The sequence below is a fragment of the Zootermopsis nevadensis genome, unplaced genomic scaffold, assembly GCF_977971745.1.
Source record: "Zootermopsis nevadensis isolate Lab colony 2312 unplaced genomic scaffold, Znev_1.0 Znev_ptg000024l, whole genome shotgun sequence".
NCBI classification, from domain to species: domain Eukaryota; kingdom Metazoa; phylum Arthropoda; class Insecta; order Blattodea; family Termopsidae; genus Zootermopsis; species Zootermopsis nevadensis.
In genome coordinates, this window is record NW_028259156.1 from 16,405,611 (window position 1) to 16,432,805 (window position 27,195).

General features: G+C 35.6%; 2 protein-coding genes across 4 annotated transcripts; one reads left to right on the forward strand and one right to left on the reverse strand.

Moving 5' to 3' along the window:
• Nucleotides 1-3,853: 3,853 nt before the first annotated feature.
• Nucleotides 3,854-18,221, forward strand: LOC110838491 (nose resistant to fluoxetine protein 6). Its single transcript, XM_087355592.1, has 14 exons — nucleotides 3,854-4,077; nucleotides 4,877-4,983; nucleotides 6,471-6,646; nucleotides 7,832-8,010; nucleotides 8,221-8,291; nucleotides 8,790-8,986; nucleotides 9,562-9,713; nucleotides 10,483-10,651; nucleotides 11,321-11,499; nucleotides 12,844-12,997; nucleotides 13,775-13,964; nucleotides 14,513-14,655; nucleotides 15,253-15,355; nucleotides 16,296-18,221. The coding sequence occupies exons 1-14, from the start codon at nucleotides 4,061-4,063 to the stop codon at nucleotides 16,496-16,498; spliced, it is 2,040 nt and encodes a 679-aa protein (XP_087211718.1). The 5' UTR covers nucleotides 3,854-4,060; the 3' UTR covers nucleotides 16,499-18,221.
• Nucleotides 16,968-27,089, reverse strand: LOC110838494 (NEDD8 ultimate buster 1). Of its 3 annotated transcripts, none has more exons than XM_087355594.1 (12): nucleotides 26,995-27,089; nucleotides 26,684-26,891; nucleotides 25,577-25,836; nucleotides 24,733-24,853; nucleotides 23,738-23,833; nucleotides 22,939-23,096; nucleotides 21,036-21,232; nucleotides 20,190-20,351; nucleotides 19,017-19,155; nucleotides 18,223-18,448; nucleotides 17,599-17,728; nucleotides 16,968-17,501 (listed from the first exon to the last, which is right to left on the reverse strand). In XM_087355594.1, exons 2-12 carry the CDS (start codon nucleotides 26,810-26,812, stop codon nucleotides 17,281-17,283), a joined length of 1,839 nt encoding a protein of 612 aa, XP_087211720.1. In that variant the 5' UTR covers nucleotides 26,813-26,891; nucleotides 26,995-27,089; the 3' UTR covers nucleotides 16,968-17,280. The 3 variants fall into 3 exon arrangements, with proteins under 3 accessions (XP_087211720.1, XP_087211721.1, XP_021937417.2); XM_087355595.1 differs by having other exon boundaries at nucleotides 27,025-27,041; XM_022081725.2 differs by lacking the exon at nucleotides 26,995-27,089 and having other exon boundaries at nucleotides 26,676-26,814.
• Nucleotides 27,090-27,195: the final 106 nt, after the last annotated feature.

Below are 27,195 nucleotides of genomic sequence, written 5' to 3' on the forward strand. Positions count from 1 at the left end.
TTAAGCGTACCTCCAGAGGTCTGCTGGTTTCGCCGATATACCATCTTACGTTTTTACGTTTTATTACTAGACGATGGATAATATCCAAGTAAATTTTTATTCAATTCATGTTGAGTGCTGATAACCGCTAAGTCGTCGTCCTTCTATACCCCACTGCACAACAGTGTCAGAAGAAAATGGCTCACCTGAAATAATAGATCTGTCCTGCACATATGAATACAAAGTTGTGTACATCATTTTTGACGTAAATACGTCTATAAGGAAGGGTCGTTCGGCAAAAAAGTGTAACGAAAAAGTGTAACAATGGTCACCTAGGGAACGTCGTCTGTTTACTCGGCATTGTTGTTACCTAAGAAACATTTCATTACATTACATTACTTTACATTACATTACTTTACATTACATTCAGCTACAACAGACCCGACCGACGGTGGTCTAGCGGTCAGAACGCTGGCCTTGTAATCCTGGGGTCTCGGGTTCGATTCCCGGCGGTGCCCGAATTTATAACTTCTGTTGGGCAAGATCGTGGTCTAGGCAACACGGAGTTTTCCTCCGGGGGCTTCCCCGGTTTCTCCGTGGCATCCCAACAATTACTCCATTCACACACAGAAGAAGGCAATGGCAAACCACTTCTGGATCATCTGCCAAGAACGTATATGAACAGGTCCCAGTCCGATGGAAGGATCCTGTTCATATGGACCTGTCGTCAGACAGAACACTACAAATAAAAAAAATAATAACCACAGACCCATCTTAAGCGTAACTAATTCAAGTTGAATAAGCAATGTCTTAATCAAACTTTACGCAATTGTAAAGCATGTATAAAGGAAATATTTAGAATAAAGCCAATATATAAACTTCCTTTCCGTATAGACGTATTTACGTCAAATTCTCCGGAACCGTGATTCCACTGTCAACATTTGGCATCGTCTTTTATACCGAATGTTCCTTAAAATCAAAGGGACTAATTTTAAGTTTTTGTATGTTTTATGGTACGAGATTTGACATTCTCCAGCAGTAAAGATGACAATTTTGCTCTTCTGGGCTGTAACCCCGTCTGTACATACCAGCGGTTCGAAGGAACTTGACTTCTAAATCTTCAGAATTGAAGATGAAGGTAGTATGTTCCTCCAAAACGTTAGTATCTACCTCACACGACGTTATAACACATACAATGAATGCATTTATTTGTTTAAACACCAGCCTAATAAACTTGAAATGAGCAGTGTTAATGCTAATATGTATGTACAAAGGAAGAAATCATCTTGATTCACTTACAGGGTTTCAGCTTGAGTGTTTTATAGGTACCGAAAACACATTGCTTTCCCGGAAAAATGTATTAATTTTTCAAACACCTTGACGCAAAGATATCGTCGAACGGACATTTGAAAAACAATGTTTGTTAGCATTCATGTTTTATGACCCCGTTCTAGTCCATGGGTGCCACACTCGGCGGTCTCCGCAAAGAAAATTTAATTCAGAATGAAAGAAACTTTAATTTTCGTAGTAGCATAGTCATTATATCGCTATTATATCTTTGTGTAAACGATGTGAATCGCGAAAAGCGAAATGTTAAAAATACTATAATGATGTGTTATAATTTTAATTGTTTAGTTAGTTTCGATGAAGTCTCGTACGCTAAATAAACAGTAATTACCTACATCTACCAACTATTTCGACACCCAATGTGTCCTAAATAGATATTTACATTATTCCACAAAAGATTGCACATTAAAATGCAATTATCTACGCGTCTGTATTTCCGAAATCCTGATTTAGATTAGGTCAGGTTAGGTTGGATTGTGGTGGTCCTGGTGAGGACCTGTTGGGTCCTAGAGTGCTGCTGAAATGGTCATGGAGAGGTCCTGGAGTAGTCATATAGGTTTCTTGAGTTGTTCTGGAGAAGTACAGGCTTGGGCCTGGAGAGATTCCTGAATGTTACAGGGGACCTTAAAATGTGCTGGAGTGGTCCTCGAAAGGTCCTTGAGTATCCGTAAATCCCTGAATAAGTTCCGGAGAATTACAGGAGTGGTTATGAAGAGGTCCTGGAGTAGACGTGGTTTTGGAGTGTTTCTGGAGCACCAGAGTGAGTCTGAGAAGTTCTGGAATGGTCCAGGTGCTGAATTTTTCCTGGAAAGGGACCAGAGTGTGCCTCGAGAGGTCCTGAAGAGGACTTGGGGTGGTGCTGGAGTGATTCTGCTGCATAGATAGTGGTGGTTTGGTTCTAGAGAAGTACTGGAGTGGTGCTGGAGAGGTTCTGGAGTGAAGACGCCTGTAACATCTTACGGAAATTGCATACGAAACAGACCACATACAACCAATTGTATGAAAATAGAGCGGAGCACTACACGACGAGTTAACTAACACACGAGCTAGCTTCAACGTGTGGCACATATAATTTTTAAATTTGTAATTTGTTTATCTAATCTATTTCCGAGAAGTCGAGCTCGCCTTGAGAAGCCAGTAGTCGCTAAGGTAATCAAAAAGTTCCCTACGTTTTATGGAAACAAAAGGTTCATCACATTGTTCACAAGAGCACTCTCTCAGTGTTAATATTATCATGCCATCTATGCCTAGGTCTTCCGAGTTATCTTTTTCCTTCAGGCTTTTCATTTCAAATTTTTCAAGCATCTCTCTCTCCTTCATACTCGCAACATGCCTCGCTCATCTCATCCACCTTAATTTGGTCATCCCAGTAATATTTGGTGAAGTTCAGATATCCTTAGGATGCCTTTCTCTGTAATTAGATATGAGACCGATATTGATAATTCTATGCCATGTTTATTGCAACAGACTTTCATCTATTAAACTCTCGTCATTTTGGAGAAAAAGTCTAACATCTTGGCTGTCGTCTTTGTCTCCAACTTCAAGGAATGATGGCCCGAGCTTATATCACTTCTAATCGCCGTTAAAGCTTCAGACTTTACAAAATGTGTATTCTTTTAGACAACGCTTATGCCTATAATTAATAAAAAATATGAAACGAAGAGAGTGAGATATTTAATTTGAAGTGGTATTATTAGAATTAATTAAAGCAAGTGGCAAGAGGTTGCACATGAAGATCTATAAGCTTATTCAGTTAATTTTGCGTAAGGAAGAGATGCCACAACAATGGAAGTGATCCATAATTATTCCTATTCATAAGAAGGGAGACAAGACTGAGTGTGGTAATTACCGAGGATTTTCTTTTCTATCAACCTCGTACAAAATTCTACCAAAAACTCTTCTGGCGAGATAAACTCCATATGCGAATGAAATAATCGGGGATCATCAGTGTGGCTTCAGACGTATTCTCATTGAATTTGTTATACCAAATTGGCTAGTGAATATAATAAAAATGTGCTTAAGAGGTGTGCACCGGGTATTGGTCGGGAAGCCTGAGGGGAAGAGCCCTCTGGAGAGACCTAGAAGTAGATGGGAGGATAATCTCAGGCGGAACCTATCGGAGATAGGAGTTGAAGGAGACTGGATTTTGTTGGTCCACGGTGGAGGGCTTTGGTTAATTCGGTGATGAACCTTCGGATTTTTGTAAGCCATCTAGTTAGTTAGTGGTATTCTTAGAGGTTGGTATTTTAGTTATGCAACCTTCGTACATCAAAATTGCAAATAAAGTACTTTAAAATCTTTTCCTGTTACTTGTATTTTATTTCGATGTCTTGAATATGTAAGAATTCAACTAGTTACTGTCAAGAATGACAATGTTAATTTCAGAACGAAGTTTTATACTGATGTTATTTTACTTTACATAACGACAGGCAAACTTTGTATTTCTAGTTAAGCACTAAATAACCTTGGCTTAGCAAAGTTTGAAATTATCTGATCAGAAAACCAACAAACACAACTTTCAGACGTCATAAGTTAGAAGTTGAAAGGAAATGAATTAGTAGAAGCATTGGCTGTGTGACATTGGATAGGGTACTGTCAGCGGGTACTGTCCTGCAATTGTGACCTCAAGAAATTAAAGTCATTTTCTGATCCCTTAACTTTTTAATTTCACCATCCGTAAGGTACAGACATTACTGATAGTGTTTATGGGTTTTAGCATCAAGACACCTGGAAGATGGAGTATCTAAAGCAGTAAGTATTTCAAATTGTAATATATTAATAATTTGACTGGAATTAAGTTTTAAGTCGGCTCAGCAATCTTTGTTATGAGCGACTGCTTCTACGCCAAACACAGATTGAAACAAAACTTAAAGGAAGTTAACATCAATTTTGGTAATACCTTTTTAATGACACCAGTGCTTGATACGTGCATTTTGTGTAACTGCTACTGTGGTAGATGCATCGTTAAATGTCTGTAACAGAGACCACGAGGTGAAAATGAGATTGCATTACCATAGGAGAGACTTATATTTTATACTTTATAACATTAAGTGATATCCAGTCAATCGTGTTCTTGTTACTAGTATTGTTTGCTGATGGAGGATTTGGCAGTGAACAAATCCAGTGACCCGTTATTGTTTAATCGCGTGGCGTGCGACAGAATTGTAGCAAATTACATATATTCTGCAATGTAATTTGTGTGGAAGTCTATTGACTTACACTGTATGTTAGGTTGTATCAGCACTTCATTTCATTGTATTCAAACTCAAAACAAACGAATTTAAAAAGACAGAAACACGCAGCATGTTACAAGTAGCAAATTTGTAGAAACAATTGGTTAGTTTTAATAAACTTGCAACAATGATAGATTGCAATGTGCTTCAGATTGTCAATTTAAACTAACTAACATTAAAATAATCAAGATCAGCTTAAAAGTAAAGTAAGTTATGGTAAGCATTTGTCCAAGCTTCTGGAAAGCCTTTCATTACGAAAATGAAAACAATAACTTCAGTCTATACAAATGTTATCTTAATTTTTACCTTTTAAACAGGATTATACCATGGTCAGCCTTAAATGCAGTGGAGAATGAGCTATGCAAGAATCATACTCTAATGACAATTGAACACTTACTGCAGGGATCACCATGGGCTATGAAAAGTAAGAACTATTCATTATAATACAAGTTAAGCAAGAAAGCTACAGGATCAGTAATGGAGTACATAAGCATGAGTTCAAGAATTTAGGATTAAAATTACAATTAAAATATACCTGAATGTTACTTGTCAGGCACAATACAACGAGCTCTTTTAAGAAAATGTGAAAAGGAATAGAATTTCATGTATAAAGATAAACAATGCACAAGACTAACAGGGTATAAGGTTTTAACAACAGTGTCATGTGTAATCAAGGAACAAATTAAAGACACAAGGAATGAATGTTTTATTAGTACGTGACAAGCCCCCTAAAATACAAAGCTTATCTGTGACTGAAAAGTTTGTAGTGGCATTTATTCCCTGCTATAGAAAATATTTACTGCCAGGATTACAATGAGGAACTTGGCTCTAGAGACAGTCTGACATTACATATTTTATGAAGAAAGTGCTACAACCAACTTCTTAGAAATGAGCGTACTGATGGTATTGACTGTCAATCATAAGAAAAGCTTTGAGACTGAGAATGTGGATGAACATTGTGTGGGGGGGGGGGGCAACATATGAAAATGTAAGGCTTTAACTCAGCACAATGCAGTGTTTTAACAAATATATTTCAAATGATAAATTTCTAGCAACAGATTTACTGTCATCAAACTTCCAATTGGGTCAACACTGACATGGTCAAAGCCTTTTTCCTGAATAAGAAAGTGTAAGTGTGGACAATAGGAAGTTAGAAGATGTTTTGTGTTCTTCAACCAAGCCACTGCCATCCTACAATGTCCTGTACTTTTTAAAATATTCTGATATGTCTAGGGCTCTTACAGTACAATTTCCATACACACATGCAGAACATCCACAGTCCAATACTTTATACTGTCCTGCCACTTAGAATTAAATGAACCTAGTAAAGTTGATGGTTGTTGCCTGGTAGACTTAGGTTCAAATCCCAGCAGAAACAATATTTTTTCTCTCTTTGCTGTTTCATCTGGACCAACTCTAGAGCTTACCCTGTCTCCTGCCATATTGGATGAGACACTGACTAGTTTCATACATAAAACTTAAATGTTAAGAATATATGGATGGTTTATTTAACAACATTGTTAGCAGATCATACTAGACAGTGTCAAATGAAGGGATGATTAATGTACTGAGAAGGATATGGAAGGAAACAGTTATAACATATTTAAGGTACTATTCTGGAAGGACAAAATCATAAATATCCAGTCAGGTTAGTTGATCTGACTTACATTTGAATTCAGGATGACCCAAATATGAAATCTGTTAACTACTCAGACATAACATCCAGTAGATTGCATGGGACTTTACTTTTGTTCCTCCCATATGCTTTCATGGTATGATACTTAGTCTAAGGAATTAATTTACTTTAATATAACAATAAATAATGCTAAACAACAGAATTACTAGAACCACAACAAAAGGTTTAGCATGGATAAATTACCACTGTAAATAATAATCACTTATGTTACACAGTGTTTGATTCATCTACAAAATTCCCAGAGGGAGTACTGGAGGGCTCCATTTTTCAATTGGGAAACTATGATGAATGTTTGGAGGTGAATGTAAACCAGGACTGGGGATCATTCAAGGGCCAGCACTGCATGGTGACAGTAGATATGAATGTCTCACATTACCTCCCAGCATATGAGGTATGGTACAATTTAGTAACACTATATGGTAAAAAAAGAAAAAGAAGAAGAAAAGAAAGAAAGAAAGAACATTGGGCTTCCAAGTCAATTTAAATCAAGGACTGGACGAATAGTTGATCCATGCCATCAGATTCAATTAAATATTAACAATGAAACAGGATGAAAACGTAGCACAGACATAAGATTACATGGTTCACTCATTACTAATATGAAGTTTCAGTGACTATAGCTAACAGACAAGTTATATTCACACTAAAGATGCTAATCCTGACCATTATTGCAATCTGTTTTACAGAATTAAATAGTCAACATAAACATTGTGTATCATTTTGGTTTCTCTGCATACCTGATTGCTTCTTTCAGTTGTGGAAAAAGATATTTCCATTGTGATAAATACTACTTAATTTTAGATTATAACCACAAATCCATATTTCATGACCTGATAATTTTAAAGAAGTTTTATTGGTTATTGTAAGCATGTCAGAAGCCACAGAAAAGAGGTTCTGTTTCTGCTACTGCCACAGAACTTGTTGAACAATCTTGGCTGACAGCCTTACATACAAATCTTTAATTACAATTGCTTGTCATGAGCCATAGTAGAGTCCCACATCTTCAGTCATTTCACAAATAAGCGATTGTCTGTAACTTTGTAATAAGCCACTCTGTTGATTTATTGTGAGATGCTCAAGATTTTCATCAATTTCAACAGATATCTGCCCCTCTTCCAAATAATAGAACCAGTACACAAATACTGTTTTAACTCATTGTTCATTTCTAAATTATACTTGCATCAACAGGTGGATTTCAGGTAACATCTGATGTTTTATAAGATATAATGTACAGACACTATCCTGTATTCTTGAACATCATTAAATTGATATTTAACAAAAACACTCTGATTTTAAATGCTGACCATAAATGAGTGAAGAATGTCTACATATGCAGCAAGATGTCAGGATATGTGCATTAAAGCTATCACTCTCCATATTTGAATTTATATGAAATATTAATTTGGCCTCAGTACTTTTTGATTAGATCTTATATAACTTCCAATATGAATAAAAATTATTTTACCATTTGCAATTTCCCATGCTTATAATATTATAGGAAACCCAACTATGATTTGAGTCAATTACAATTCTTATCTATGTAAACCAGTCATCAACATGATTTAATTGTTGTTAGGCACAATCATTACCATCAGCAATCCCATTTAAGTGGGCAATATGTGTGCCATCTACATGTGTTGCTGCTGATGTCGAGGATTTTTTTACCACTGCACTTCATTACACTGTAAATGTGAATCCACTGGAATGTCACATTCAAGGACCTAGGCCATTTCTAACAGTTGACTGGCTTGCAATGTAAGTTTAATAAGGCAGGAAATAAGCAATGCAGATGTTGCATTATTAATGAATTTAAATGCACTGGTTTAGTCATGAGTGTCAAAATTAAAACACAAAAGTAATCAACCAAAATTCTGAAAGTGCTATTTTGAGGTTTAACAAAATAACAAAAGACTTTACACCTTGAAATTTTACCAGATATAAGTTAATTAATTTTAATATTTTCAGAATAATTCTCAGCTTCTTTGGCCTGCTATGTGTTCTCAGCACTGCATATGATCTCATTGTCACGGATCCATGTAAGTCTTGTTACTTCAAGCATTTTCAAACATATTTTAAGTTTAACTTACATACGTTTTGATATGATGTACAGGTGGGTCTACTACAGTCAAGTCCCTGCACTAATTATTCACAGTTTGTTAACGCATCAAACAACACTTGATATCCAAACTTCAAAACTTAACTTAAAGCAAACCTAACTTTTGGTAGTAGCATTTCTTCCACACAGGATGCAATGGTTACACGACTCTAAAAAGTGAAATTAGATAAGACATTTTCAGTAAACCATACATACTGACTCTTTGATAATGGCTAAGAATTTAGGGTCTCATTTTTTAAAACAAGTTATATCACACAAAGGTGTCAACAATCACTAGCTATTTCCTCAAAGCTCAGCCCTAATAAAGTTCTAGTTCTGATACTATGTGCAAGAAACAGCAGTGATATTGATAAGATGGATGTAACTGCAGTATGGTTTTATTTCAGAAAGAGATAATTTTATTAAATTGTTTATGCAGGGAGTCGCAGAGAAAGTCTGGTGGTCTTCTCATGGTACACAAATGGCAAACGACTCCTGAACACAGATCATTCTGATAATACGCTCCACTGTCTGCATGGCATACGGTTCCTGACTATCAATTGGGTTGTTTTGGGGCACGCATATGTTACAGAAATGTTTTCTCCTATAGTTAATTTACTGTACGCTGTAAAAAGTGTAAGTATTAGACTACAACAACAACAACAAAACATGAAGGGCCCAACTCATCCATAGGATAATGTTGTATTTTTAGTTTCAGTTCAATTTACCTGTTTGATTCAATTGTTACCTACTGCCATTACTATACTATGTACTAATTCAGAAAAAAAATATGTAACAGGTGCAACTTCCCCTTCTAACACCATTCCATTTCATAGTCCATAGAATTTTAGTATTTTCCTTCTCAGAATACCACTTCCATGCCATTGTTACAAACTGTCACATTATAGTTTTACATGAACTATAACAATATAATCAAACCTACCCAAAACTAAACATAAAGTGATAAACATAATATGTTATCCTTTATCACCACTGATAAGAAAAAATGAACAAATTGATAATTAAATTTACTAAAGCATTATATACACCAAAAATATCACTAAAAATGTGGAAGTTTCAGAAGGAATGTGTAAGTGAGCATGCTGGCAGGATTGCACAGAAGAATACATGATGAAATAAATTATGTAAGCACATTGCACTCATTTCTTAAAACTGGAAACTGATTCATTGTACTGGTTCTGTTATTGCAGATCAAAGACTGGGGACATATTGTTATATTAAGTGCAGTGCTCTCTGTTGACACTTTCTTCTTAATAAGTGGCACACTGCTGTGTTACATCTTCATGATGACTGGAGGAAGGAACTTCAATTATCTTATCTACTTCCTTCATCGATATATGCGGTGAGGGATAGTTCAGTAAAAGCATTAATACCACTTCATTACACAAGTGAATTGAGATAATTACTATTGTTTGAAACTGCTTACTAAAATGTAATTTTAATCCTTAAATACCTGGGTCAGGTCTATGAGACCACAACAGTCTGTGAAAGTGATTGCATTGCATTATTAGTTCATTTGATACTTGTATATGATTCATTCTAATTGTTTACAACCTTTTCCTTCAGCCAAACAGCATCTGTCATTGCAGGTGAATTACTTGCTCCTGTTTCACAGAAGCAGTCTGACAGACTAGATCTGGATAATAACATCACGGGTACTACTCTGGGATCCTTATATGAGGATATACAAACATGTTACACCAATCCCCTCATCCATCTCATTAGGTCAATGTCCACAATTGTTTACACCAGTTGATATTTAACCCTTACTGACTGTGTGACACAGCTTATGCATGATCCAGCTGTGTGTTGGACCAGCATATTGCTGGACTGTTGACACCAAAGCTAAAGTTCAGCTGGCAGCCATATAATACAGCTGTAAACTCTGTGTTCCCATATGATAAAGAGTTAACATTACATCTGAGCTTCATGTTGTCCATATCCTTTCCATGTTTTTTCTTTCTGTTTATATTTTTGAACTTAGACTTTCGCTTACAATAAGCAGAGTGATGGTGTATTTTACTGTCAGCCATAATTCTGCTCAGGAGAGATGTTAGAATAGAAATATATCTCACATTGCACTCGTCATCATCAAATCTTCTTCTTATCAGGACAACACCTATGATGGCCATACTTATTCTTGTGTATACGGGTATCATCCTGCACATGGCAACTGGTCCTCTCTGGGACAGCCTCCTCCAGATTGAAGTGGCATATTGCAAAAACAACTGGTGGACAGCAATATTGCACCTCCAGAACTACATTAATCCTTCAGAAATGGTATGTAAAGGCTTGGCGGGGAGATAAATGATGCAGAAAAATATTGTTCACTAATATGTCTAATTCTTTGTATCTACATCTTAAGATCCCACAGATTATCAGTTATAACTTTAGCTATATTAGATCTGAGGTTTTCATGGCAGTAATGATTTTGATATTGGTCTTGGTATTGGGTTGTGATGCCATGTGAAACTGTTGGTAGACACCACCATTTCAGAGAAACATACTCAGATGATGGAGGCATTATGTTCCTCCAAAACACTGGCTGCTTGGTTACTGAGTCAAGTAAATGAAATTGGTTGCAAATTTAAATATTATATAAATAACATCATAATAACTGTCACACAATTAACATGATACAGCCGGTCACAGTGGCTGCACAGTCTGAGGCGCGGGCTTTGTGCACTTGGACACTGGGAGCGTGGGTTCGAATCCCATCCAAGGCATGGATGTTTGTCCACGTCTTTCTGTATTGTGCTATCCTGTGTACAGGTAGAAGCCTTGCGATGGGCTGATCACTCATCCAATGAGTCCTACCAAATGTTTAGACAGATCAAAGAAACCTCTGAAAGGAGGCCCCTATGCTCCACATAGAACCAAAAAGGGTATAAAGAAGAAGAAGATCATCATACGACTGCATGTTTCATATGATAACACTTTCATCCACAGTGTATATCTGCAACATGGTACCTGAATGTGGATATGCAACTATATTTGTTGTCTCCTCTATTGCTTCTGCCCCTTGTCAAGAGACCAAAAATTGGACTAATTTTACTTCAGGTGGTAACAGCAGCTTCTATTGTCACCTGCTTCTTGCAGATGTATTTCGATAGAAAGGAAATTACAGAGTAAGTGTATCTGAGTATTTACATTCACAAGTGTATGTCATGGGTTGGGCTCAATCTATACTTACTCAGTTATAAGTGTCAGTAAATGAATAACTATTAGTGATGATCAACTGTTCATATATTTGAGTCTGTGATTTAGATTTCACACTGTAACATAATAGTAGACCTTTGACATTGTCTAGAGCAGGGGTGGCCAACCCAAATGATCTTTCGGGCCACTTTGGAAATGCATCATAACTCCGCGGGCCACATATAAAATTATATATCCCCATATTAGATTTAGATACACTATAGACATTTTTTTGGAAACATAATGAGTTATTATTATTGTGTTTACTATTATTCTTACATGTAAACACAGATAATATAATAATAATGATACTAAGCGTACATTGTAAAGAAATATATAGCACTAAAAATTAAATATAAAAAATATATAAATATGAATGAAATAAAAATAATGAAATCATTAAAAAATATTTATTTTACTAGTGCGATATTTGTTTCTCCACTCTTTCACTTAGCTTTTGCAAATTGATCTCAACTTGGGTATTTGCACATCGTAATTGGTGTTGCAGGTTAGCGTCCGTTATGTTTGAGCGTGTTTTGTGTTTGGTCAATTTCATTTTCGAAAAAAACGATTCGCAGGTGTTAGTTGAACCAAAAGTGCTAACAACTTTTTGTGCCAGATTTCTCAAATTGGAAAATTTCTCTTTTGTGACGTAAGTGTTATAAAAATCTATTTTTGATTCTGATGTTTCAAAAATGTGTTTTAATTCAATGTTGCACTGTAAGTCAACCAGTTCCATTTGGAGATATTCTGGGGCCGACTCGATTTTAACATGAAAGGGAGATGAATATATTTCAAAAATTTTGTTGTATTTGTCTAACACTAAATTACTGAATCGGCTTTCAAAAGCAGCTGTAAGTTTTCTTATTTCTTTTGCATATTTGATGCAATTGTAAAAGTGTGATGAATCTCGCGGGCCGGAAAAATGTTCAAGGCGGGCCACATGCGGCCCGCGGGTTGGCACCCCTGGTCTAGAGTGTCTACTGGGATATGTACCAATCTTCAATTTCAAAGTAAACTTACGGCTCAATATAATGTGGCCACCATGACTACACACCACTTACAAGTGTTTAAACAGGCTATTTGTTTCATTAATTTTATTTTGTACTCACTTACCACTAAACTGTGTTTACATCACCAAAAACTTAAATTGGAAAGAAAACCTCGTACTTCTCTGATGTAGCAAAAAAACATCTTCCACCATGAGGTAACAGCAATACATAAGCAACCAATTTGTTACATACAAAAATACACTAATAAGTATTATTTAATAGTTTTCTCAAAGGGGAACCTATTAATGCAAATTACTACTATACACATACTCGAGCTTCACCCTGGTTTATTGGAATCAGCTTGGGTTATTGCCTCTTCCACACCATCCAATGGAAGAAGGACATTGCTGCTGGAAAAAGAAGAAACCTTTCAAAGGTAATAACATGCATGTAGAACAGGAAAGCTGAATCTAGTCAGTATACCAGAGAAAAAACTGAAAGATCTAAAATTGAAAATTAACCAATATGCACTCACACTTCTGTTTATTCCATGATCTCAGTAAATTTCTAATAGCAAAAACATGTCACACTTAATGGAAAGTTAGCCCACTGTTGATCTATATGGCACGAGGGCAGTAACCCATCTAATTTGAATTTTATTATACCTTTAAATATATTACTATAAACAAAGAAGGTAGTGATTATAGAAAAGAGTATGATTTGTACTTCAGCTGCTGAGGCTAATTTCAATTGTGGTGATGGTGAGAATCAGAGAACTTATATCTGAAAATGCAATTATGTACAAAATGCAGAGGCTAGAGGAAAAATCCTCTGCCCCCATCATGGATAAATAACCCGTTGTCCAGTCCATAACCACTCAATATACTAACTAAGCCACCATGGCTCCCTCTTCTGATCAACTACAGGACAGTAATGGCTGATGTTAAAAGGAAGTATTGGGAAGGTGTTGCAGTCACGAGGGTATTGAATGTCTATCAAGAAAGTAGAAGTGAATGAAAAAGCATGGTTGATCAGTTAAGCCTAATTTGAATCATTAGGACAAAAAGTCATATAGTCTAATAAAAGTATTTCCATCTTATATTTACAAAATTTTTGAAGAGATTTATTGTTTGTAGTTCTTCATTATTTAAGTGTATCATGCTGAAATGAAATCTAATAACATATTTTCTAACTAATGGTATATGTCTTGCAGAAAGTCTTAGTTGCTGGTTGGCTGCTGGGAGCTGTTTGTTTGCTCACTCCAATCCTCGTACTACATGAAATAATACAAGACGACAATTATTATCATAGTATAAAGTTGCAAGTGTATGCAGCTCTTTCAAGGCCAATATGGTCTATGGGAGTTTCCTGGGTCATCTTTGTCTGTGTGGCAGGATATGGAGGCAAGTAATGTACAGGGAAGAAATGTGATTATTGATCAACTACAGTAAAAACTACTGAATTTTGCATATTTGTATGCAGATCAAAGAAAAATTCAATCAGTCAAAGAGATTTCATAGCCTCATATTCAGAATGATTAATCGATTCATGGTCAACTTAAATGAAATGGTTATTTGTGGCTGTCTGCACACACAAAGAACTAAACGTATACAAATTTAATCTACCCTTTGGTACTTGTGTTTCCTCCATATTGAATATAACAGTTCCTGGATCTGATTCATCCAGGTTGGCTTCCTTAATTATTTCACTGTTTCTCTCCAGACAAATGCCATCATAGTACTTTTAAGCAGACTGTTCACTTAATCATGACTGAGGTTCTGCTCACCTCTGTAAGGTAACAGCATTTCACATAATAATACTATTGTCAAATGATGTGTTATACCAACACAAATTCATTTCTAAAACCTAGAACACAAATGTAACAAAACCTAAACAATGCAGGCTACACATAAAGTATGTACAAGACTGATTAAATTCTGTATTGCTGTAGGTCCAGTGAATACGTTCCTGTCATGGAAATTTTTCCATCCTATGAGCCGTCTGACCTACAGTATTTATATGCTTCACTTGTTCTTCATGAGAATAAAGATGGCTTCAATCAAAACTCCACTCTACAGTGATGACATGGAGAAGGTTAGTACAGTGGCAAACTTCTTCTCAATTGCTTATACTTATGAAGCAGCAGAGCTGATCACAGTGGTCATGTGGCCCGAAATGTGGGTCCTGTTCACTTGGACATTGGGATCAAATCCCACTCAAGGCATAGATGTCTGTCCATGTCTTTCTATATTGTGCTGTCTTGTATAGGTAGAGGACCTGTGATGGGCTCATCACTCATTCAAGGAGTCCTACCAGTGTCTAAAATTGATCAAGTAACCTCCCATATAAGAGGAGGAGCAGAAAGTGTTCATTCCCAAACATTACTTTGCATAAAAATTGTTTGCTGCTGTTTGTGAAGCACTTAGAAATGTGTATCCAGACAAAGCAATACTGAATAGTACACCATTACACCACCTGATAACATTTAGGGACACATGAAGTATTTGTGTGTCTTTGAGGTGGTGGACATTCGCTGTGAAACTGTTCTGTATGTTCTTCCTAACAAATAAAAACTAAAATACAACTAATTTGTTCTGTTTTATTTATGTCACCAAAGCTTACAAATATTATTGTAGTCAGGGTCGTGTTTGAAATGAAATGCACTGTACTACACTGACATCTATGTTGCAGATCGAATTCTGGTTTTCAACAATGGTTTTCACAACCCTGCTGGCAATTCCTGCATCATTGACATTTGAATCCCCTATAATAAAAATTCAGAAGATGCTTTTGGGTGAGTAAAGTTAGTATGAAATCCATACAGGCAGGAGCTTAAGTATAATGGTGCAAGGGTGGGGGTTAGTTCATGCCTGTGCCCCAAACCTCAGGGGATCTTCTGCCTTCAAGTAGCCCAAATTTGACTCTAAATATTAATTTTGTCAATATAAATTTCCTTGAATGATAATATCTAGAAAACTAAATAAGAAAAGGTATAAAAATATAAAAGTAAGAACTATTATAAAAAGGTCACTTCAGGGTCATCCAAAATAATTTTAAATTTAAATTACTGAAACAGGTATGTGAACACTTTTCATGTTCATGTTGTGAAACGTTATTAAGGGGCGTGAAGTTTAACTGTGGTGGGAGGCCCAAACTCCACCCAGACCCCTGAAATGTTGCTTTGCTAGTAGGCATAAGGCATAATATGGGGGAAAAGATTTAATTTCTTCAAGTTTGTACATGGACACTCCTGGTCAAATCAGTTACAGGAAGCACAGCATAGAAGAAAATTATATGAACAAAATACAATACATATTAAAGAAGATTATTTCGCATTACATTCTTGGTTTCCTTTTTTATTTTTAAATTAAATGGCGTTAATTATTCTATATTCTTAAGACCAGAGAATTTTTATGACAAAAGCAACTTTGTGTTTAATTCAGGTTTCATGCAACGCATTCAGCACCTATTTTGTAATATATATCACAAAATTCTACAACAAGCAATTGATTTAATATGTTAAGAGATGAAATATGTGAATGTAAAAACATAATTTATAAGATGGAAATTAAATCTCCTATTCCCATAGATAAAGGTTAAGTTTTGGAAGATCAAACACAGCTTTGATTGCTATCTATTATTTTTGTTCTTATATTATTTAACTTACTACATGATAATTATATTACTTGTATTAATGTAATACAGCATACAGCAAATGTCCTAATGCTGTTTAGGTGACCGGCTGAAGCAAAAGAACCAGACAGAACCCGAAGTCAGTAATACATCCCAACATGAGGAGAAGAGAAACAACGATCCTCTTCCTGGATCTGTTGTAATTCCTGGCTCAAGCATCAGCCAGGAACTGAATACATTACCAAAGTACCCATCAAATTTAAATACTTCTGAAGAAAACAGTGCTCACAATGGAACACAATGAACTGACCAAACTACGGCTAATTTATATAGAAAAATCCCTCTCCGTCATGTAAACATCTCTATGTGGGCATAAGTTACTTTGACGTTAGTTTAAATAGAACAGAAATGGTGATTAAAAAATATGAACATAGACTTCATAACATTTGAACAAAACGTCAACGTACTGTCACATCAGAAATGACATACCACTTACCATAACCCTTTCCATGCATTAAACAAACCATCATGTTGAAAATAATTTCTGTATTTGATAATATAAATGAAAATTAACACTACTAGCATTTATTGAAAATTCAACCCAACAATGACGCTTTTATATAAATGGATATCATAAATAGAAATATAAAAATAAATAAGTCTGGTTCTTGACATAAAAAGAGTTAAACAGTGGGGGGGAAGGGGTGCTTGCTCTTTGAGATGAGATATCCACTTTGGAATTACAAATAAAATGCAACAGTTACTCAATAAAGTAAACAACCAGAAAAAAATAATTTTATTTCTAAGACAGACAATGTCTACTCCGACTTTGTTAGGAGGCATACAACATACAAAATTAATATTAGATACGCTATCAATGATATTATTAAAATAGAATATTCTGGTTACATTCCTGTGTTAGATCTGGACTGCAATCAACTGCTTGGCATTCTGAAACACTGTAATTACACAGACATGTCTTGACTACAATCAGGAGGTAGCGATTTCACTCAGATTTGGCCTCTAGTTTCTAAGCTGTATTTCAGAGTTACTGTATCTGTGACTATTTACTTAGCAATGTGTGATTCAAGGGTTTATTAAAAGTGTCTGATACTCCCTTAAAAATGTTTCTTCAAGTTCTAGAGTTAAATCCAAATGATCATCTTCTTCGGTCGGCATGCCCTCAGCCAAACGCTCATATGCCAGGCGTTCCTTCTCTCGGTCTTCTTGCTTTGTATCAGGTTGCATGCCTGCACCTGTCTTTTCCTTCACATCAGCATGCGCATGATCCTCTAAATCGTCTGAATCTGTTTTAATAAAAAAAATATTTTTTAAGAATAAATAAATTCCCCAAACTTAGTGTTACATATAAAGCAAATTTTTACAAGGAAAAATATCACCTACCATCACTGCAGTGTTCACCGTCAATAATACCACCACGCGTTACCAATTCTTCCACTGCTTTCTGCACATCACCACAGTGATGCTGCAAAGCTATTTTTGCCATACGTGGATCAAATCCTACCGCCACAACCTGTACAAAAATCACATGAACATATAATCCCTATCTTCATGAACATTCACCCACCTCATTTAATACTGTATGACCTATGCTTCTGAAACTGCATCATTAAAAAATGCATGACCCAATCATTCACTTTAAAAATTACTAATAGAAAAGAACTGATATATCAGAAAAAACTCATTACTAAAATAATTTATTAAAATCAAGGTGGTCCTGCTAGAATATTACATAATATGTGATCACTCAAGGAAAAACCATGAAACCTTGTTCAACAATTGTATCATATCTGCAGCTCGGAAACTCGGATATCTGTAGCAAAGCTCTTCATAAATATAACTACAGACATAGGAACTGTAAGATATTAGTCAAAATTTTCAAAACTGTCCAACACCAAGTATAACAAACAATGCACTGTACATCTTATGACCATCTAAACATGGAAAAAGACATAATGTTACAAATGTCAATATTAAAACCTTATAATAAAATATTTCTAAGCATACCTGTTGCAATATATCCCTTTCAACTCGGAACTTTGATGTCGATGCAACATTCAGAAGGTTTGGCTGATCCTGGATCAGCTGAATACTGAGTGACACGTTGTTATTGCTCTCTTGAAGAGCCACACGTGCTACCTCACTTGAATAGCCCATGGATATCAGTGACCTATGAAGCTTCGGTTCCACCCACTGTACTCCATCTATGCATCGACCCAACTGTCTGCGTTCCCTGCAGAAAATACATCACACTTTAGCTATAATGAGCTCCCCTCCAATTAACATTGAAGTTAATAGTTGACCTTGACTTTTAATGTTCTCGTTCATAAAATAAGTCAGAAAAAAAGGAACACAAAAATCTCATGCTCTTTTTAGATAAAATATATAAACCATTAGAAAACAAGTTCTTTGTCATATTCTATCTTATTATTCTGCTTCACAGGCTCCAAGACGAATACATTTTGGTACGTTACTCATGCAAAAGATAAGTTGATAAAATTATACCAGAATCTTAAACCACAAAACCTAATGTTTTAAATGTTTCCAAAACACTCACTTTCAGCTATCAGCTAAAGACAAGTCAATATACGCATACAGATTAAACTGCATTCATCATTATAAGTTTAAAGCTAACCATGTGTTCTGGTGAGCAGTACCACCAAAAATCAGTAAGAGACCACAAGGTATATACTTTCTGTTAAATACACATGAACATCTAGCAAACAAACTGCTGTTAAATGAAGATAAAATGTTTTCAGTTCCAGTAGAATAAATCAAGGACTCAATTCCTTCATATTGACCTGTTAAGCTGTCTCTCAGCTTTTTCCTTGTTCTTTGATTCAGCCCTGTCTGCTCGCTGTTTAGCGATGTAAACCTCGGCTGTCAATAAATCACCGTGTGCAGCTCGAAGACCAAAACGAGCCTCTGCTGCTGTGTAACCTAAGTTGTCAAAATATCAACACAATCAGGTGATTAAATGTAATCAATATGGAATTCAAATAGCGCATATATCTCACCTGAGCAGCATGTGAACTTATATTTCAACATAACTAACAAGATCAGCCAGACAGATTGATTCAAACACTGACTCAAATAAGTAAGCCTTTACAGGACAAGTGAACTTTAATTTAAAACATTACACTTGAAATATTTACAGAAAATAAAAACCATACTCCAAAGAAATAAAACAAACAAAATAAAAATCAAATTACATAAAATCTCACTTATCACCAACTTCCAAATTACCAATACGATTGGTATTTGTTTAATGACTGATTCTTAGGTTAAAAACTATGTTTATTTAAGTGATAAGGTTACATACATCAAATAAGATACAAAAATGATTACAAAATGTATGTAATGGATAGGAAGGAGAAACTAGTACATTATTTAAAAGCCACTATCCCAACATTTACTTGGTGAGACAGGAAAGGATAAAGGATACCTACAGTCTTAATAAATACTTCTTATGAATAGAAAAACAGAAACAGAATTAGCTTTCTCCCGACCAGATATTCAAAAATGCTGTAGAGAATATGTGAACCTAAGAGTGAGGCTGAAGAAAACTGCAAAATGAGCTTCACAAATTTTTTACTCTTCAGTAAACATTAATAGGAATAAGAAAGTATGATACCTGGCTTGATCAGAGGATCACACAATCAATTACAAATTCTGAATTTTGAATTTCTGACAAATCTTACACTTTGGGGATGTAAATATCAGGCTCCTGTTAAGTTTCAAAACCTTTATTATGTGTTAAATTCGCTTTTCCAGACATAATTTTCACCACATTCTAGCATTTGGAGAAGAATAATCTGCCTCATGGGCATTGCCACCTCATAAATTGATTCCTCCACCTCACAGGTTTGACAGAGGCCTGGAAGGTATGCCATAACACTGAGGCAGCAAAGCTGATAAAAATGGCTGCAGAATAGAACCAAGAAAGATTAATGTTTTAACTTTACATTACATACCCAGTTCTATAAGAGTGCTGAGACTGTGGTCATCCACCTTGAGAGAAGACAGCTCGGAGTCAGCTCTCGCTAGTAACTTGGATGCTTCCTGCCGTTTGTTCTGGTGGAACAGAACAATAGCTTGCAGAAGGTGGAGTCTCATGAACAGTGCAGCCTCATTACCTGCAAAGTTTTAAAATGGCATTCTAGTGGGTGTTTCTCTTTCCTAAAGTAAGATTTTCTGATGGAAAGAAAATGACATGTAAACTGACTATAAATGTAAACAACTAAATCAGAGCTCACATCTATACCTTTGCAATTTCTTAATTACCAGTATGGATAGCAATATAAGTGCCCAAGAGTAATAATAATAACTTTCCATCATAATTTTCATTTGTCTATCTTTTAACATAACTGCACCAAAATTTCTTCTATATATATATAAAACATCTAAAGAACAATGCGGTTATGTAGATTCCTGTCTTCTGGGTTGTTGCAGCGCAACAACCCAGAAGACAGGAATCTTCATACTCACCACTGTGAAAACCTCAAATCTTACAATGCGGTTATGTTTCTGATTTATAATTTCAGATTTCTGAGCAGTTATTTTATACAGAAAATCTAATATGACAGATTTTCAAAGTAATTTTCCTGTACTGTCCTTCAGGCCAATCAACATTGTCCCACAATTCAAACTTTAATTAAACAAAATCTGAATTATTATCAATTCTGACATCCCACATATCTACCAACAGTTTGCAACTTCTTAGATCACTCACAGTTTCCAGGTATTTGCTTGTTGACAAAGTGAACACTTACATTTAAAGCACAAAGACATTGACAGGACTTGAAATGCGTAATCATCACCTGTAGTTCCTTTCAATGCTAAAAGTCTCTCCAAGTTGGGTCCATAACTCTGGTGGAAGTTCTGTTCACATTTACGTAACCTCTGCTCTGCATCAGGGATGTGCGTCACACTCCGCAAACACAAGTAACACCATGCAATATCCAGGTTTAACACAGCGTAATTATCCACTGACTGCAACAGCTGAGACTGGCAGTGGCTACACAGTAAGTATTATAATGCTTTATAATGTAGACATAACCTCACACATAATCACCATGTCTCATTAATTACATATTTTACTTTAAAACAAAAACAATCCTAAGGATTTTAAATTTTCATGGCAGTGAGTCCAAAGATGGCCATCTTTTGGGTTGTAAGTAAAGTAAAGTTTGTCCCTCTATACGCCATGTAGGCGCTTGGGGGGGAGTGGAGGTATAGCTCCTCTCTTCCTTGACCTCGGCACTAGATGGGGGTGAGTGGTCTGTATCACGCCCCGGACGGCTTTACCCCCAGGAAAGGACCCCGGTACCCATTGTAGAGGAGACTGGGTGGGCCCCAGAGCCGGTCTGGACGCAGAGGCTAGAGGAAAAATCCTCCACCCCCGTCGGGGATCGAACCCCGGCCGTCCAGCCCGTAGCTAATCACTATACTGACTGAGCTATCCCGGCTCATATCTTTTGGGTTGTAGCTCCATGTAATCTGCGAGAAGATGACGGGAGCCACAAGAACCTTTGAAATTCTGGTAAACTTCTACTAGACTACACAGCAACAACCCAGAAGACAGTCATCTTCTAAAACAATCCTCTCAAAGGTAACAATATAAACACGGTATAAAGACACACTGCCACACAAATTAAATGTACAGTTCATGAAAGACTCCCAGGTTACAAGCCACGTAACCAAGTAGCCCTGAGGATGAGAGCAGAGACTGTTCTTGAAATGTTGGCAGAAGGTATGGTTTATTCACTGTTCAGCCACCTGATGCAGCTTGTAAACTGTGAGTCTTTCATATAAACTTCAGTTGCCGCGAAAGCTTCATTTTATAAATGCACAGTTGTATATCTTACAAATACTAATTCCATGTAGCAGTTCTTGAGAAGCTAACAGTCACCCAGCTAATCAAGATATTAACTGTCTTTCATGGAACCCAAAGTTAATTACCATGTTAACAAGAGACAACCAGTGGTTGGTTATTCTCTACCAAATGAATCCAGTCTACATACTAAAATTATACTTCCTTCAGACCAATTTTAATTTAAGCCCCCCCATTTATTCCTGTCTTCCAAGAATGCAAATATGTAAGTTTTATACCCGTAAAAAAACAAGAGGTTATGGTTTTGCACAATTTAATCAAAACATTTTTTGGCATTTTATAAGATAAATGCCTCTTAACTGTATAGTAGTAAGGATTCCCATTTATCCTGCCCTTAATTTCCCTGCGAATAAAATTCTGATTTGTAACCATCACTGAACTCTGCCACATTTTCAAAAAATTATTACCTATGTTTATATTATGGCTTTGTCCTGTAGTCTGGTGATGAGACACGGACATGTAGTTTTCTCTGTTTACTTTTAAACCAACATGCTTACTTGTGTTTAATAGAACTTTCTTTTTTATTTATTTCAGGTGATTTTACTATATACAGTGGATTCCAGTTAAATGGATCACATCAGCTGCCCCAAGTATGCAAAGTTCCACGTAAAGAGTTAAGGTTTGTTCTTTAATATTTGTCCCAAATAAACGGCTGTCCCGATTAACCGGTGGCCCAATTAACCAGAATCTACTGTATATAGGTGAATCATGTGGTTATAACATACAGATGGTCAATCGACTGTAATAGGTCAATATGCTTTTATAGTTCCTCCTGTTTCTATAGCTTGAACCACGACAGAGCATACAGAGTGATATCCCATTCAACATACCTAAATTCTTTGTCAGCTTCAAGCAGAAGAACAAGGGCCAAGGCGTAGTCTTCCTTTTTTAAGGCCACTTTTCCTTTTTCATGCAGCGACATGGCAATTACCAACGCTTGCCGTTCCTCTGGAGGAAGATTCAGAGTCTTGCCTGATTGGTCTGTAACCTGAGTATAAATGATGTGTCTTTCAACATATTCAATTATTGTGTGCTCTCAAATTAAAAGACAATACAGTACAAAACACAGATTAACATTGCACAAAGGCAACTTCCTGCTTCTGTCTCTCCTGCATTTGATATCATTATTAGATATCAGTGGCTAACAACTCTATTTAAGACTGATATGTCAAGTATAATGGCAGACAAACAAAAAAAATGATATCAATAAGTTGGACAGGAATAAAGGCAAATGCAATTTTAAAAGACATACAAGTTGTAGATGTCTGTCTTCTGGGTTTTAACACCATGTAGACTTATAGGCAGACACCAACAATGCAAAGGAACATACTGCCTGCATCTTCAGAATTGCAGGGGAACACCTTCTGAGGAAGATGGAGGATATATATTCCTCCAAAACAATGGTCATTACCTGCAAGTCCACATCACATTAAAAGCCAGAAGATCAACATAAATATCTTATATGCATCACGCTGAAATACTGCTGAACAATTAACCCTGAAGTTAAAGTCTGGGTGGCAGCCCCAATGTATGGGAGTTTAAATCCTGTTCCCATAAAATAGAGGTTAATGACTTTCTAAAGCACATTTCGCTCAAGTTCAACAGCAAACATATTAAAGTATAACTTACCTGCAAATAATAATCACTATTATCATTACTTCTGCCTGCCAATAACTTGGCAGCAGCCAGTGTAGCCTCCATTTCTCTGTGCCTGGATTCCACTGCCTGTAACATTATACTAAAGTAAAAAATATGTTGTATTAATTACAAAAATCCTACATCACTGAGTGAGAAGTCACATTTGTAACAATGAGATGTAATTGATTATTTTAATGATCTATTTGGTCACTCAGTTGTAGGACCCGGTGAAAAATAATGATATTCGGATCTGAATGAAAAATCATGGTTGTGATTGAATTAAAAATTCAATTTAAAATTTAATCCCAACAAAGTATTTAATTTGAAACAATGATTAAAATAAGATACAAAAATTCAGTGTTTAAAACAGGACCAAAAATCCAAACTATGAAAAACAACGCTGTGGTCTGTACTCACCACTATGTTGTCAGTACAAATTTTGTTTAGAAATAAAAAAAATTTAATAACAAAAACGGTAATTTTTAAAAGAGAATATGAATATTATAAAACAAACAGACCTTGTGAAGGAATTTTATGACATGAATTCGTAAAGAAAAAGTACAATGTATGTGGAATTATGTGGCACTATTATTAAAGACATAAGCATTGTGTTGGATATGTTGGGCAACACACTTATAAGGTAAGATGTCAGGTTCCCATAGCAACGAGAATAAAGGTGACTCTGTTAGAATGATGTTATCTTTGGTCTGGCAGAAACTAATCAACATTCCAGCAGTACTTACTACCTCCATCATCACCCTGATGATGGAGGTAGTAAGCACCTTTGAAATGTCAGTCACTTTTGAAAAGACTACAAAGAACAACCCAGAATAAAGTAATCAACAAATTTATGAAATTTAATACATACAGTACCAAATTTCACACCATGGGAGTGATAAATATAAACATTACAATCATACAAGGTTTTAATTGGGAGAAACTTTGGTGAACATTAGTTATTATTGATTAAACATAAGGCTTCTTACCTTAATTTCTTTTGGGTTACTGTGAAGTACCACAGCCATTATTTGCGTTCCATTCTGGATACCATGTGTAGCTAGCTCAGTATTCATCATCAGAACTTTGCCACTCCAAATCAGTTTTATCCTGTACAAATAATTTCTAACACATAACAAAATTCACTACCAAAATTCTTCAAGCATTTATTATATCAGCAATTTTACCAAACATTCCCTTTATTCAATTCTACCTCCATTATGGGCTGTAAAACATGATTAATTAATTCATAAATAAATGTAAAAGTATAGCTTGAAACCTGAAAGCTATATTGCATACCAATAAGGTGTTAAATTGTCATTACCAAAAGTAGCATTTCAAGTTCATCTTACACCTTATAAAAAATCCTGGCAACTGAAATAAATTTTGAGCAAGAATTAAAACAGTGTTTTCAGGATTTAGAACAGATCAGAAAAGAACTGATTGACATTCAATAGATCCATCATAGGCCCAAGCCAAGGATGTAGAACATGTCATAGTATAGATACAATACTGGTTTCTAATACAAATATAAATTGCATAGATGACATAATTTACAGTCAACTACACGATTACCACAAAAATAATTACACAAGAAAGCATAACCACTATTGCTCACATGTACTTATAATAGCTGAGAATTTTTGGTTGAGATAAATTCTTCTATGGAGTAGAAGATGTGGGATAGAAGATGATCTGTTAGTGCTAAACCAAGTCTTAACACTGGCCACAAAAGCCTACAACTTTCCAAAATTGCAACAGGCACCGCAAACACATTTATATTTCAAGTGGACACTAAAGTATGCCTGTCGTGCTTAAATGAAATTCAAATACCTGTCAAATTCCACTCCTATTTGTGAAGCAACTGTTTGCTGCACTTCTTGAACCATGGCAGACAGCTTTGTTTTAAGTGAAATTATTCTCCTATTGTGACTCTTATCAGGAACCCTAATTCTGATAGTTGCCAAGCCTGTTTCCTTGAAATAATCCCGCTCATGGAGACGATCCAAAGAATGCTGCTGTAATTCCCGTAGTACTGCCAAACAGCAGTCTGCTGCAATTCCCAATGATGAACAGTAGTTCTTCATTAGGGTCTGTAATGCAATCAATGTACAGATACATATATTGAACTCTTCAGTTACAAAAATACCAATATCAATCTGACAGGATATAGAGAAAGCTCAAGGCTTTCATTTGTATATCCAGATTTTATCAAATTAACAAACTCTATTTTCTGATATCATAAAACCAAAGACTAAAATATACAAAATTATAAATTAACCTGTTATTCTATTTGCATACAAAATCCGGTACTCTTAGTGAAGGAAAAGGGCTGGGAACATTCAGACTTAAGAAATAAGTAACATGACATTAGAAAAATTAAAAAGGATACATTGAAGAACTTCATTATTTTTAATTAAATCAAGAAGTATGAGACTGGCAAAAAGTGTAACATACATGGAAGAAGTGAATACAAAATGTTGGTCAGAAAAATCTAAAAGAAACTCAAATGGCATCATAATATTCAAAAGGTGTAAAAGTGATTCACATGCTTCAGGATAAGTTTCAACTGCTGCTGGGTGCAACTAAAAGGTTACTCTAAAAACTATGCTAGCAGGGACACATGCTCACAAGTTTTCATTGTGGAACTTCTTTAAGCCCATCCCCCTAAGTCATTTCTTGACATTTATAATAAAATAATGACAATCTCTTCACATACACACATATTAATATACCCAATAAAAACACAAAAGGCATTTCTTGAGAAGTACAATAACCACAGAAAACTGCGATAAAAATGTTAACACGAACAATTCATTGTTTCCAAGTCCAGAAGGGGAGGCACCAAAAAGGGCAAAATATCTTATGGGTAATGATCAAATAAGTATTTTAAAGTGTACTGATAATTCATAATCTTGTGTAATCAACTCACAACCTAACCTGCATTTCCTCTTCACACGTTCCACCATCCTCAGCACAATATGGAGGTAACCAGAGTTTTACGTTGTCTTCGTTTAATTTTTCTCTAATCTGTATACGGATTCCTTCAATTTTTAAATCACTATTCATGTTTCGAATCGGCCAGCGACACAAAAAGTTGACAGTGGAACCTCGGTTCCGGAGAATCTGACGTAAATACGTCTCTGAACTGTAATGTAATGTAATGTAATGTAATGTAATGAAATGTAATGTAATGTAATGAATAATTCTTATATAAGATAAGTACTTGTGATATTCTAAAACGTTTTTACCAGCACAAAATTATCTAGTCTACGACGTACTTCTTCTACAACCGATTCACAGCTCAGCTCTTTCCGCAATAACGAAAGCGGATTGTTGACGGCAGTAATGTAACACAACAATGACGAGTAAACAGATGATGTAACAATTAGTTTCTTAGTTAACATAACAATGCACGAAGGAGTTCATATAAAAGCTGAGTATTGTTGACG

Excerpts from the sequence above, each read along its gene's own strand:
- LOC110838494 (XM_087355594.1), bottom strand. The coding sequence starts at position 26,812 with ATGAATAGTGATTTAAAAATTGAAGGAATCCGTATACAGATTAGAGAA. Across the intron at positions 19,156-20,189 it reads CAGCACTCTTATAGAACTGG|GTTACACAGCAGCAGAGGCT; the intron begins GTATGTAATGTA and ends TTGACAACTTAG. Across the intron at positions 17,729-18,222 it reads AAAGGGATATATTGCAACAG|GTTGTGGCGGTAGGATTTGA; the intron begins GTATGCTTAGAA and ends ATTTTTGTACAG.
- LOC110838491 (XM_087355592.1), top strand. Across the intron at positions 6,647-7,831 it reads ATTACCTCCCAGCATATGAG|GCACAATCATTACCATCAGC; the intron begins GTATGGTACAAT and ends AATTGTTGTTAG. Across the intron at positions 14,656-15,252 it reads ACAGTGATGACATGGAGAAG|ATCGAATTCTGGTTTTCAAC; the intron begins GTTAGTACAGTG and ends TCTATGTTGCAG.